This window comes from Talaromyces atroroseus (genome assembly GCF_001907595.1).
Source record: "Talaromyces atroroseus strain IBT 11181 chromosome Unknown scaffold_14, whole genome shotgun sequence".
NCBI classification, from domain to species: Eukaryota; Fungi; Ascomycota; class Eurotiomycetes; order Eurotiales; family Trichocomaceae; genus Talaromyces; species Talaromyces atroroseus.
In genome coordinates, this window is record NW_017971446.1 from 648,362 (window position 1) to 663,491 (window position 15,130).

The window sequence follows — 15,130 nt, forward strand, 5'->3', positions numbered from 1 at the left end:
CTCCTAAACACCCCTATTGCATCCACTAAGCTATTGACCACACTTCAAGTACTACAAGATGAGGCACATTGACTCATTTTGTCTGGATATTACTATGTGGTCGGACAAAAGTCGTAATTTCCATTGACATTGTTACCCCACCATGCAGGGAATGGCACCGAACGACCGCCGGCGCCGAAGACAGCAAAGGACAGGATGAAAAGCACTGTCAAACTGGCGCCGTCAAACGCACCGGTGATCAAGTACGAGTAGTCCTTGAAGAGACGTGGATGGTAGTTGCGCAGATAGTACTGCACGAAAAATCCAGAGGAAATCTGGTTGAAGATGACGCAGGTCTGGGGCGAGTTGTATGGGATGTAACCGGCATATTGGATGAATTGTGGGAAGTTGAACTCTTCGAGAGAGAAACCGCGGATTTTAGGAATAAACTAGATGGTTAGGATTTGCGTCAGCGAGAGTCAAGTCAAGCTGCACAAGCAACTAGAGGAAACTCACGTATACAACGAGACGGTGGATAGCAACCAAGCCCGCCCCAATTGCTAGGCCGATCGGCACAATTTCGTAGGTGGTGCCAGCTCTGTACAGGTATTTTGATAACGCCCATGACGCTGCATTGGTATTGTATGCCTGCATGGTCGCACCACTCCATGAAGCGTCACCGTTGCCATTAATAAGGAGCTCGCGATTACTACCCACAATGGAAACCATCACGCCATAGTTGACAAATGCGCCCAAGACAGTACCATAGATTTGGGTGAGGAACATGACACGGGGAGGGATCTTGACTGTATCAACACATCAGAATACGAGTTCACGCATAGCAGCAGAAAAAGAAAAGGTACGCACGGTATTCGCCCATTTTTAAGTCCATGCACAGATTGACCGTGTTCGCAGTGACGTTGTGGGACCAAGCAGCAAAGTACATGTTACCAATAGGACGTCCAGGGATCAGCAGTCCAGCAATCAACTTCGATATACTATTTGTGGCAATTCCGTTTCCATACCGAGCAAACAAAATGGTGCTCTGTAATAGTTGGCGTCAAAAATTCTGCATCACAAATAAGTATTGTATTGGGAATACTCACGAAGGGACCGAAAATTATTCCCACCACTAGTGAGACAATATACGCCCAAGCCGGAAGAGTAATATTTTCTTTGAGGACGACGATGAGACCTAGAATAAAGCTGATAAGAAGAACAGAAGCATACCACCACGCCGGTGTTTCCTTGTAATGTTTAGCCATATGGACATGGTGTCGGTCGACAGCACTTGATTCTCCTTTGTTTCTGTACGAAGTGATGACGTCCTTTCCCCAGAAGAGGATGCAGTGAGCGATCATGGCCCCGATCTAACAATATGTTCAGCTTCTTACTAGACCGCGAATTAGCTGTGCGTCGAAATCTGGGTTTACATACCGCTGCATTCGCAATAAACATTGCGTATGCAAAACTTCCGCTCAGCTTGGGAATCCCGTAACTTTGCAGGGCCTGCTCGTCGAGAATGCCCCCATTGAATACTTCAGTGACTGGGTATGTTGTACCGTTCGCCAAGAGAAGATCAGTCGACATGAATGGGAGCGATTTTGAACCCCATGCATTGCCGTAGTAGATGCCTATCATTACGATATAACAGGCTATGAAGCCCGCGGCTGAATTGGCCTGCAGCTTAAGTGGGAGCGAGGTCTGGTAGGATGTGATCTGCAGTGATTGGACAAAATTCCCATTAGTACCAGTGTGGGGTAAGTACGGAAGATGCCGGAATGCCCCACATACATATTGCCAGTCAAACCCTAAGTTGAAAATCCCCAGTCCCTCGTTGGTGAGAGATCCCCCGAAGATATTGGTGAGTGTTTGTCCGGTTTCTCCAGTAGCATGCATAGAAGCCAGACAGGGAATGGAGATAGAGTTCAGCCAAGGCCAGATATACGCAGGAAACCACTCATAGATTGCCATGCCCGTAAACGCGTACCAAAAGTATCGAAGAGGCTTGGAGTTCTTCATTGCCTGCCAATGCAGCCCTTGCAGTGTCTTTACCACTGGAATATTACCCCAATAGACAGCCTCTGGGTGCCAGACTGCAATAGGACGAATCATACCTGCAACACCGTACCCCAAAAGACCAATGGAGAGGGTGCTCAAGATTACTGTAGCCGCGTTCAGAGGCAGGTTATAGAAGAGGTCTTGCGCTGCGAATACCATGACGCTCTCCGAACCGTTCGAGGCAGCCGTGGCGGTAATAGCGCAGATTGCGTGCTCCTTCAGGTTCCACGGCCCATAGTTAAAGAGAGAGATGGCCCTGATCCACAGTGGAAGTTTGCCCTGGCCTCCTCTTTCCCTCCATCGAGCCTCATAAACTTCACCGCGAGGAAGAAAAGTGGCCCATGCGTTGCCCAAGAAGTAGCCAATGATGACGATAAATGTTCCTTGGATACTGACATAAGTCGGTTTGAACTGCACAACGGAGCCCATCAGCCATTGCTCCCATGGTGTGTAAAATATGACGGGGGGCAAAAGCCTCAACACAACATTCGCATATTATAAGGTTGTTACTAACAGTGTATATCTGGGTCATGACAGCCTGGAAACCAGAGAGCAATGTAGCCAAGACGAGACTCCGAAAGGTCAGCGAGGGCTCGAAGTCGTCTCGCATCGATAGCAGATGATTTGCGGCATCGGTACCGGTAACGATGATTGTGTCATCTTCAAGGTCATCATCGTCTCCATCGTAGACAGGAGGGCCGGCCTTGACTTCAGTGTCTTGCACCAGTGCGTCCTGTTTGGTGAGCTTGGATGAATCGTCTATAGCGGAGCGTATTTCCTTGCTTATGCCCTGGTCGGCCAGGCCGTCGTTGGCCTTAATCTCAGCAACTGTGGCCGACATCGCGTAGCGGCAATGGTAAGTGTCTCAGACGTAGGAGCGAGAGCGGTAACGCATGCGCACATCGGTCTTAACCCTTGCTGGCGACAGTGCCACTCGCCCTTATATAGTTCATTTTTTAGACGCGGCATGCCAGTCATCGATGGTGCGATAAGAAGGTCAGTTGCGCTTCCAGCACGTTTTCTGGAATCTGGGATTCGCAATTGAGGCTAGCCCTCTGCATTAGCAAAGAAAAAGGAAGTTGCAACATTCATTCCCAACGACTTTGGGACCTTCTCCATTGGGCTAGACTTGGTCATACATGGTCTCATGGCATATGCAGCTTTTGGTACCTCTTATTCGCCCTTCGGAGTCCTCCATGGACAGATATTGATGTTAGTGATACGACCTAAGCTTACTCGGGACTTCAGACCGAAGCATTGACCAGCTCGTTCAAACGATTCTTTTCTTTGGCGTGAATTTGCTTGTCTACTTTTTTTTGCTTAGGCGGGAACGGAATCGTATCCTGACCAAGACGTTTGTGTTCCGCACTCGACTAGTTTGTTTATTTAATCATTCTAGTGGATAACCTCTGCTCTGGAACTTTCTCGCGGCCTAATTTCCGGTTGAGACATGACTAGCTACTACCTGCGATACAGTATGGGCTGCCAGCCATGCATCTAATATAGGCACTCCGTAATTAGTTAGCAATGCATATGGATCCATTACCTATCTGCATGCATGTCAGACTCGTGACTTCCACGGTTATCTCGCGCTCTACTTGAACTCCATATGCATGCAGGAGATAACACCTTTTGAAAAGTAGGGCCTTGTTAGTCTATCTGCCAATACCACGCCACTTCCCTTTTTTCTTCCCTTTTTTCCTTTCGGTTATCAGGAAGCCGGTCAAGATCGGCGGGAACGTGCGATACATGTCGGTCAGATATATTTAGTGCACGTTACTATGATGTTAGCATGTGTGTTGGCGTATCTCATAGCCATGCTTTAAGTCATCCACCAATAAGAAAGAATTGATATTCGCCAATCTGGGGCTGATCAACGTGCTGCTCGGGGGAGTATATTAAGGTTACATTTTAGAGTGTTTGCGGTTTTTGAAAGGGGCAGGAGATATTTCTGAAGGGATAATGTGTGCTTCCAACACTTTATTTGCCTTCATTTTTTATTTTTTAAATAAAAATCATCATATACCCTAGGTATTTCACGATGCGTGGCCAGCTGGACATAGGAGAACAAACACCGCGGTAACTACTTGCCACATTCGGAAATGCCGGGATGCAACGCAACCGAAACCTAACCCTAAATGGACCATTCAAGGCCACCAGTGCTGCACACTTATAATGGCTGAATCAGTAATATATTTCTTTGCCGAAAGCTACGGCTGAATACTCTTACTGCTTGCATTGAAAAAAAGAGTCTTAACCGATCGTGGTCTATCAATCAACTAACTTGTAACAGATAGTAACTGTTTCCCGCAATTGTAACACCGGTGCTAGCGGGATTAAAAAACTCAATTGATAGGAAATTAGATCAATCAAATGGATTAAGATTAAGCGGACCACGCGAGCTTTAGAATGACCAAAGCGACGAGAAGACTAAGCGTACTAGTTTGTCAAAGCTCCTGTGCCCACGAAAATGTCAAGAGAATGAAAAGACACAACACCAGCAACAAGTTCACCAGGAACAGAGTCCGTAAGTTTTCATTGCTTGATAAAATGAATATTTGACCAGAGTCATTTGCCCGAACAAGGTTGAACATGTGTAATGATGGCGTATTACCATTCCTAAGCAGTTATCTCTTCTTTCATCCCGTTCTCAGCAGTCTCCTTCGCGGCTATTCGCGCGCTCAGACGGCAAGCCTCCCGCTTTGATTGATTAGTGCACAGAGTTGCCCCTGCTGCGGCATCTTTAGCAGCGATCTCGGCCCCAGTATGGTGGCGAGCCTCTAGCGTAGGAGGCACCTGAAGCCATCTGCTAGCATAGCTAGCAGGAGAACCCTGGATTCGAATAAATCCAGAATCGGTTAAATTAAACTATCTCTGTATTGAATTATTCAGCCGGAAGTTACTATGAATTTCTTCTCCAAGCCACAGACTGTGCCTCTGGCTGCAAAGCAGGAATGAGATGGCAGGCTGGGAACAAAAGCTACATCTCATTTTGACTTTCGAAAATGCACCCTCGCACTTGTTAGAATTCACGATGTTCACACTTGCTAGGCCTCTGCATATTTTCAATACCACCCGACGTGAAGCACTCTCGGAACCACATCTTTGGGAATCCTCGAGGCACATTGAGTCGTTGCTGTAGTCAAAAGGAAAGTTCATTGTATTCGCTGGTTACTGATTAGCACTAACCGCCATCGCAGCATCGGCCGCCGGCTACACATCTCAGCATGTCCCGTCCTGGTAAAGGATTTGAATCGGATACCCTATCGCGAGTTCTTCAAACGTCAGAAAGCGAGCAGCAGGTCTCGGAGGGAAAATTTCGAGACAAGGCACTTTCTGATACCACATAAAGTTGTCATAGTCGCCGAACCTAGGCTAGAGTGTCAATTCAGATGATGAGCAGCCGAGTTTGCATTATATCAGAGTTTAATTTATCTCTATACCATCTATGGTTACATTGGTAGAGAGAACTGGAGTGCCCAAGTCTACGCACCTGACACCTAGATATGGCACCAGACTTGATCATTGTCCCACAGATCACTGAGGAAGAGAAGTCCACTCTGATATATTACCAAGTAGAAAATGTGGAGATAACTGTTGTTTAGGTCTCAGAATGATTTTCTAGCTTTGCAAAACAAACATGTGCGGTCGAATGGAGTTATAGAGCAAACATATATCATTGATTACGAGCACTAGGAGTGAAGTGATAAGGCCCTATTGCTGATGGTACAAAATGCAAGAATGGTGTGCTATACCATCAGGGCTCTAAAATTCCCTTCTTCCATGTCTGACTTGGAATATGCTTTGGCAATATCACAACACTGTCCCGAGTCTGCCGCAGGTTCACAGTTCCATATCGCAGCAACTCGCCAAACGTGTTAGGTGCTGCATCCTTCCCCTCGTTTTCAGGCAAGTCAAGCAGCGTGCCTAGATGCACTGAGTGTGTCAAGCCTTTTGCGTGAGTAATTTTCCACATGCTTGCGTTAGAAAGCAGCTCCCAGATCAACTTCTCTGCGTCCTGGTATTCTTTGGATTTTGGGTCCGCATCGGATCCCGAGCGTGGCAGTTTCAAAATTTCAAGAGCACGCTCACCGAACCCGTTAAAGTTTGACTTCAACTCACCACGCCAGTCTTCCTCTAGTGCGCTAAAAGAAAGGATGTTGTTCTTCCAGTATTCGACTCCTGAAAACCCCTCGCCGTCGTCCTCAGTGCAGAAGATACGCACAAAGCACACAAGCTGAGTTACGTACTCGAGAGCCACTTGTTGGTCAATCCAGTCAAGTTCGAAGTTTTTGTCCGCACCCTCGAACATCATGGGTACAGCGGGGGCAAGAAGTGGATTCGACAGTAAGCCCCTGAAATTCTTATTGTTGCCCCAAACATGCGTGAAGAGTTGGTGCCTGACAAGACGGATGAGTCTCATTCCATGATGCTAGTTTTGCAAAGATAGCTTACCATCGGTAAATGAAGGGGTCATGCTTTCTCGCTGCCACAAAGTGGTTCGCTCCCGCAAGACCGTAGATTATTGGTATGGCTACACGGTATGGCGAATCTGGATTCTGCAACTCATTCCAGCAGATACGGTCGATATGCCGCATGAGAATGCTTCCTGCATCCATCCAAGCTCCGCCATGCTCGTAGAGGCATGCTGAGCGTGTCAAATCTGCGCCGTGCTGGCCGAGATATAGCCCATCCATTGTCTGGTTTACAAAAGCCGGTGGCAGCAGGTTTTCCGGAACGTAGCGAAGTGTATTGTTAGGAGAGCCGGATACGTTATCCAGAATGCGGACAGTCCATTCTGGACCGAGGATGCGTACCCAATCAATGGCATTCTTTTGACACCACTTGGGCATGCTGGTCACGCCGGAGTGCCAATAAGCCCATACATTTTTCTCCGAGGTGACTGGCCTGTATTCCAGGAAGCTTGCAAATATTTCAGCGTCACTGCGGTGGTCTGTAACCTCAACAGGCTGCAGCTTGTCGCGGTACTCTTCTGGGATTGAGAAGTCCATGCTGACACGATAATCAAAGGTCTGTTATTGAGTAGGGGACTTCTTGAAAAATACGTTAGGATGAGCTATACAATAAACGCACTGATACGGGGCATTGTCGTCCTTTTAAAATGTCAACACGACACGTCTCTATTCACACAAAGTCTTGCACCATGACGCCAAATCCAAAGCTGAACAGACGTTAAACATTTAGTGCTCACCTTTGTGTCCTATCCGATTACTCCATGAGCTCTTTTGGTGTTGGCACAGCATGATTGGCCCAGGAAACTTCGCCGGTTTCAGCTCTCTCTCTTTAAGAGTATAGACTACACGTTGGATTGCGTTACTCTTTCGACTGGGTTCCACAATTTCTTGTGTTGATATAATTAGTGATTGGGGCAGTGCTGTCAGCTATTCACTGAATTCTATGCAGCTAGTAGCAAATATCACACTATTATAATAAAAATTGGTTTCCATTGTGTTCAATGTTGTTTCTAAAATTTGGGAGTGTAAGTTTCTACTTTCAAGTAGAGATAAGACTATGACGTTAAATAGTCTTTCCTAGAATCTATCAAGCTGTCCAAACACCTTATACGGCCGACCCCTAAGCCCGACTGAACTTCCAGTAGGAATATTACTGTTTGGGGAAGTCGATCGCCCTCTTAGGGCTCAGAAGTAACATGGCACAGCCGGCGGCTTCACTTGCCTTGAAAGTGATTTGTAATGGACTTTATAGCATAGCCCCGTCGGGCTCGGAGCTGAACTTGAGCAGATGACTGGGCCGTCGAGAACAAGTGTTAGGACAAGTCCTCGCTGGCTAATGGCTAGATCCTGCGCTGTGCGAGGGATGGTAATGTCCACAAAGACCGTCTCAAATTCTATGCCGTCTAAGCATGATAAGCGGACCCAGGGGCTGTGGTGAGCGGCATAGAGAATAATTTTAGAAGCCAATATGAATGTGTTTCGCAAATGCAAGGAAGAAACCCAAGTGAGGTTCGGCTGAAATATATCTTCTCGATGGCATTCGGGCGAAGCTCAAATTAAATATGTAGTGCCGTGCGCTCACCTAGGCCTGCCGGTCTCGAAGTATACAATCCCACCAAAGAATGATCTTTGCGAAACGATTCTCGACTTGTGCTTGTGTTTGTTATACACATGTGCAATGGCCATCATAGAAAATTTGAGCCCCCTTCACCTCAGTGTACCACTCGAGCAAGGGCTTGATGTCACTGTGTAAATTCCAAGCCTTCAGATGGCGTGCGCTCGACGATCTTTCTGAGCGCACAGATGACCTAGCCCTAGGTGGTATCCGGGTGACGTAAATGTATCGTGATAGAGTAAAGAACTTCACTCTTTTCGCGCAGATAGCCAATCGATCGCCTCTCGCCCAGCTCAAACGTGGCTCTTAGGAGGAGGCTGGCTGAAGTGGATTGAACTAGATGCTACTGTGCGAGAGCGGCATCGACCCGAAGTCAGTGAATTATATCCAGGATTGCTTGAATATTCATTCCAGGGTGGTATGGGCGAGCATTTTCAAATGCGCAGGTGATGGCCGAGTGTAACCATGATGTGTCAATAGCGATGGAAATGCTCTCACAAGGAGAGGTGCATCGGGATGTGTATTACAGGGAGACCGCGACAGGCACTCACCCAGGACGACCTTGATTCAAATGAGCGTGTTTTTTTTCTTTTCTTTTTCCCTTGTTGCTCTGAATAAGGGCATAGAGTGGGTGCTCAAGCACAACGCAGAATCCTTCAGCTACAGACTCGCCATGTAAGAATATCCTTGTCAGCTACTCGATCTGATGACTGACGCTCGATTATGAAGAAGAAGTGTGCGTGCGATTGCTCTATGATAGGCAGATAAGAAATGAGACACTGGAAGCAAACCTGAGCCAAATAAATTGCAATGTGACGCGGCGGAAGCGAAGGCAAAAATGATGGTCGTCATGACTGTTTCCCAGAGTGATAGTTCAAGCACGGTGCATGTGCCCGTTCACAATTGGAGCCATTTCGATGCTTCTGATTACACTGTATATTTACCCTCATTGATGATTTGATATTCTGGACGTGGTGTCATCACGTTTTGCTTTCCCACACGACCCTACGCTCCTACTTAGACTTGAGTTCACTATGCTCTCGCATTCGACTTCCAGCTGGCACGCATGCTCCTAAGGGTATCACTATTGCCCCTAATCGCTTGATAGCCCTAGCTCCTCCTCCCAGCATCAAAGATCGTGGGATATATAAGCATAATATTCCATGACATGCAGGGATGCAGACCCCAGGCAGGATCACGAGAAGCTTGTACCTAGGTATGAATTTGCAATGGACGCTAAGCAGGCAATGGAGACGACAACGAAGCTTCCTAACTATTGACACCCAGGACTCAAATGACCATATTTCAGAGGGAATACAATGAGCCCGAAAAGAAAATGGCCGCTCGCAGGAAATTCAACAAGTTCCTTGTCCCTGTTTCTCTTGTTCTCATTGTCTTGTCTGCTCTAGATCGAAATAATGTAAGTGGGCTCCTTGTTTCTCAAGCCCAGTCCTACGATTACTAACAAATACTTAGCTTGGAAATGCGCCAGACTTCGGTTTCCGCGCTGAAACCGGGCTCCAAGGCGGCCAATTTGGCAATATCTACGGCAGCCTATTCGTACAACCTTGCCAAAATTCATAATGTATTAAAATATAATAATACTACAGAAAACAAAACAATATCTATATAGCTCGCTTATAGTAGGAGCTAATCTATTTATAGATTAGTCTATATATATATAGAACTATATAATCTAATTTTGTTTCTATATAGAGTCCTTTAACAACTTTGAAATTCATTAACATCATGAACGCTCTTATGGATTTTTAGTATGTCAAGATATCTCGATTTGTAGGCTTATTAAGGCCTAACCTGACTTTTTTAGATCTATTAACTTATCTTCCTTCATCCTCCTTACAACCCATTAAAAATTCTCCTTCACCAAGCAGAGTAAGCAATATAATATAACTATCTTATTTTAATTAAATTATATTTAGCTTATTAACTTAAAATTAGATTTTAATTTGATTGATTAATTTAAAATGTTAAAAATTACTAATTATTAAGTGGTAAGTAAGGTAATAGATGATTTTTATAGTTATATTCTATCTAATCAGTAAGGTTATTTTTAGATAACCCTTTTTTAAAAGCTAATATATAAATAAAACCCTTTTCTTACTCGTATTATTTATTAAAGAAATAGATATCTATTTTAGATAATCAGATTAAAAAAAGAGTTCTAAGATATAAGAATTTTAGAATTTTTTTTACAATAATATCTTCTTAAATAACTTTTTTTAAAAGCTAATATATAAATAGAACCCTTTTCTTACTTATTCTATTTATTAAAAAAGTAGATATCTATTCTAAGTAGATTGAAAAAAAGATTCTAAGATATAAGAATTTTAGAATTCTTTTTATAATAGTATCTTGAATAATAAAGAGACTAATAACTAAAAGCTATAATAGTAAAATAGATTTTAATAATATAGAATCTAAAAACTCTATTGATAATTCTCCTAGATTATTAAAAAATAATCTTGAAATTTTAGATCTATCCTTAGATAGTGAATTATCCAGTCTATTATTAAGTGATAAGTCAAATAATAAGATAAATTCTAAAAAGAAGCTTATAGAAAAGGTAGTAATAATCTAGAAAAATATTACTTATAAGTTTTTATTATCTTTAGATTTAACTTTCTACTAATATAAAGAATAGTGAAAAAAATTCTTAAGAATCTAAATAAGAATATTTTAGTTTTACAGTAATATTTTAAGCTTATATCTAATAAAGAGTAGAAAATCTAATTATAGAGCCTAAATTTTCTCCCTTATTAAGAAGAATTATGGAATTGCTGGCTCTCTAAGCAGAAAAAGTAATATTATAATCCTAGTATTAAGCAGGTTCTCTTAGTTATATATACTAAAGTGAAGGATTTTAATAAGAAATATATTAATAAAAATAGCTAGGATGATATTTATTATTACACATATTTTATATATTAAATCCTACAAAGGAATCTCAATTATATAAATAGACTTTTTAGATTTTATCTTATAAGTTCTAATAAAGCTGAATACTATCTTTAAGCTACTATAAAATATATCTAATATAAATTTATACTATTCTAGTGATATAAGCCCTTAGATGGCTATATATTACTATATAAGGAAACTCGCAAAAGGAAAGGTCATCCTATCAAGTCTATTCCTCATAAGTTAAAGAAGTAGTCTAAAAAAAGTTTTATATAGAATTTTATTTTAGGTGACCTTGCTTTTAATCTCTTTAATCTAAATATTATCTCTACTAATAGTATAGGTTCTTTTTTAGGGCTTAGTATAAATACTGGCTCTAATAATAATAAAATTAATTTATTTTTTATAGATATTAAGAAAATTATAGTTCTAATTAATACTATTTTGATCAATTCTTAGAAGAAAATAATCTAATCTTATATCTAAGAAAAGTATCTAGTAAAGCAGTCTAAAAAATTTAATCTTAATAATTTATATTAGCATTTAATATTTACTTAAATAGCTCTATATTATATAGAGCTAAATAGTAAAGATAAAATCTAGATTTTACTATCTTCTAAAATTAAGAATAGTGATGCTAATTAGTTAAATAATGAATCTATTAGATTAGATTTAAGTAAAGCTATATAATATAATATAGTAATAAATACTTTAATTTTTAAACTTATAGATTTAAATTCTAAAAAGAATTATAATAAAATTATTTATATCTCTAATTTTTTTAACTATCTAGAGTTTAAGGATATAATTATAGAGTAAGAAGACTATAAAAAGAATGTCGGAAACTTCGGTTTGATTACCGTCGAGTATAGCTAGGATAGCTATTAATAAACGAAGTTAATAGGCTTCTAAGGTTGAAAGATCTTAATAGATAAAAGAAATAAGAATAAGGCTATAAATATTCTAATTGATAGAAGATTATATACTTAAGTTATTATAGTTAATTTAAGATAATAGAAGAAAATTAAATATATAGTAAATAAATATTCTTATATAGCTTTTTTTTATTATAGTTAATATAATAATAGCTCTGTTCACTCTATCCTAATTAATATAATTAATATAGTAATAGCTCTACTGATTTTATTACCTTAATCTTAAGACTTTATAGGTAATCCTTTATTTTAATATATATTAGTCCTATAGTGATTAATCTAATCTATTAATTATAATATTCTGATTCTCTAACAATCCCCTTCTCTAAAGGCTGACATCTTAATAGCTTAATAAATAGCTCATATTTTTTAAAGTGTAAATAACTAATCCTAACTTTTTAAATATTTTAAATATATGATTTTGTGATTTTGCGTTAATTATATTTTTAAAATAAAATATTAATAAGAATAACCTCACATTATATATTAAGTAATCTAGTATAGAGTTATTTTTATCTTATTTTTGTTACTCTTTACTAAATAAGATTTATATAAAATCAGAAATATTATTATGCTATAGCAAGTGTATATGAAATAATTATTATAAGTGTGTTTTAATAGTTTTGTCTAATTTTGTATAGAAAAAACTTCTTTATATTTAGAAATGTTTGGAAGAGGATGAGGATAAAGTGAATACTAAAATTAAAGCTCTTTTAGTAAAATATATTTATCTTAATAAATAGTGAAAATTATTATAAAAGTGTGCTGGTTAATTTATTTAGTTGGATATAAAGGACATTGAAGAGTTAAAAAGATTAGAAAAAGTAGAAGAAAAGGTAAAAGTAAAATAAGTAAAAGAATAATAAAAGGCTAAAAAGCTTTTAATTATTATTTTTACTTTATAAAATGATAATCTTGTTTTTAATATTAACTTTAATCTTTCTATTTTTCTTGATTATATTTCTATCTTTATTCTTAAATCTTCTTAGAGTAATTTAAGTGCTTAATAGGTTTTTATATATTTTCTTCAAATCTGTATTTTTTCTATCTTATAAGATAATAGATGTATTCTTTTTCTAACTTATATTATAATATTTTTTTAATTTTATATTCTTTGTTGTCTACTGCTTTATTTTTATTTGTTAGATTAATAGTTAGCTCTAATAATAAGATATAAAATATTAGATATATTTGCATTCTTATTGATAGCTAGAGTTTATAATTATTATTTGTGAGTTTTTCTTTAATAATAAATGGTCTAAATTTAACTATGTTAAATTTATTATTTAATTTTGTGTTTTTAATGTTAAAACTTTTTAATTCTAGTGTTTATTATAGAAGGTAAACTTTCTTCTTTTTTTTAAGTGTTAGCACGTCTTTGTGTTTTTTGTTATAATATCTCTTCATTTTTATTTTTATCTATTTAATGTCTTTTGATAAATTGCTATATATTAGTTGTATATATATTGCTTAGATATTTATTTTATTGAATACTTTTTTTTATTTAATATTTTCTTAACTTATTCTTAGAATTTTTTTTAGATTAATGAAATGTGGTACTTGTCCTATTAATATATTTGTAGTATTATTTATTATAAATTAAGCAATTAGTAGTAATTTTACTTAATTATCTTGATTCTAATCTAAGTAATAGCTTAGATATTATTTAACTGCTTGAATTATTCTTTTAGTCTGGCTATTAATCTATTAATAATATATGATTAATAGATTATATTTTATTTTATAATTTTTTATAATTATCTACTAAAATTTAGATGTAAATAACTTATCTCTATTAGATATAATTTTATTTAATAGTCTGAATATTGTGAATATTTCTTATAATATTAGTGTTATTGTGACGGGGGTTGCAAGAACGTAGCTGGGATTCGGCTTCGGCCTAGGAATAGATTCGAATATAGAACGTATATACACATATGCTCAGCAGCTAATCGCTGCTTCACGAAGGCCTGAGGCCACCCACCATTATAAGGCGGTGTATGCCAAGCCACTAGTCCAATTAGCAGCAGAAAGCTGGGCAAGGTCATATGCCCGCTATACTTTGAAACTATTCCCAACTCTATCCAGGATTCCATCTTACAGCTATCCCCCTCTTTATAAGGACACATCCCTAAGTCTAAAATTTCATAGACTTATAAAATTCAATACATAGAATCAATAGTTCAAGTTTTATAATAAAATTTTTATTCTTGATAAAGAAATCAAAGATAGATAATAGATATTAAATAAAGAATTAAATATATAAGAAATAGTTAAGATTAGCATTAATAGTAAGCACACACAAATCCTCATCTCCTTTATTCTAACTTCCTCTTCCTTTCCCTTCTCTTCCTCAGCCTTATCTTCTTTCTTAATAGTAAATGTTATCTCAACATCACACTTTTTCATTAAAATTTCATTAAATATGGATTTAGTGCATCTCATATTATTAATTCCTCACTTTTCCTATATTAATTTAATACTTAGGGCAATAATAAGATGGTTTTAACCATCTTATAATTAAGTATAGTAGTCAACTTAGAGTGCTTAACTCTAACAATTTAAATCTACTCTAGCTATCCCCCTCTTTAGAAGCAGCATCCTAATACTTAAAAAAACACTAATATAGTAATAGTTCACTATTATCAATCCTAATTTATCCTCATATTTAGAGTACCTTACAAAAATATTATCTACATAAGTAAGTTAGCCATACAAAATAAGTCATAAAGTCAGACAAATATTAATATAAATAAATAAATAGCCCAAACCTCCACACACTTCTAAGAGTCTTCTAATTAAGCCTCTCAATATAGTCCCTACTTCTAATACTGTATCTAACAACTCCCAGCCCCCTACATCTCCAAAAGGTAAAATAAATAATAATATTCCATATACAGGATTTCAATACTAATAGAGTATAGAAATGTATAGTTAAGTCTCTATATAAGCTCCCATACTTAGCCTATTTTCAATCTTAGGCCACTTCAAATCCTTATAACTATATTAAGCAGTGGCATGCTTATTACAATACTATAACTTAGTTATGCATATATTATTAAACACTTAAGTACAAGTATATCCTCATAAGTATATATTTATAACTCTAATTTAAGCATCTATACTATTAAATATTTCTTATTTTA

General features: G+C 38.2%; 2 protein-coding genes across 2 annotated transcripts, besides 2 other annotated features; both read right to left on the reverse strand.

The window, feature by feature from the left end:
• Positions 1-92: 92 nt before the first annotated feature.
• UA08_08584 (hypothetical protein) lies at positions 93-2,881 on the reverse strand (the record flags this gene model as incomplete). Its single annotated transcript, XM_020263489.1, has 7 exons — positions 93-428; positions 496-785; positions 847-1,024; positions 1,086-1,349; positions 1,417-1,698; positions 1,774-2,451; positions 2,555-2,881. 7 exons carry the CDS (start codon positions 2,879-2,881, stop codon positions 93-95), a joined length of 2,355 nt encoding a protein of 784 aa, XP_020116285.1.
• A 2,916-nt stretch (positions 2,882-5,797) lies between these two features.
• On the reverse strand, positions 5,798-7,052 carry UA08_08585 (hypothetical protein; the record flags this gene model as incomplete). Its single annotated transcript, XM_020263490.1, has 2 exons — positions 5,798-6,440; positions 6,496-7,052. The coding sequence occupies 2 exons, from the start codon at positions 7,050-7,052 to the stop codon at positions 5,798-5,800; spliced, it is 1,200 nt and encodes a 399-aa protein (XP_020116287.1).
• A 2,624-nt stretch (positions 7,053-9,676) lies between these two features.
• Positions 9,677-11,885: a repeat region (Identified by RepeatMasker using a combination of RepBase library and repeat library created with RepeatScout).
• Positions 11,427-15,130: part of a repeat region (Identified by RepeatMasker using a combination of RepBase library and repeat library created with RepeatScout) that runs on past the window's edge.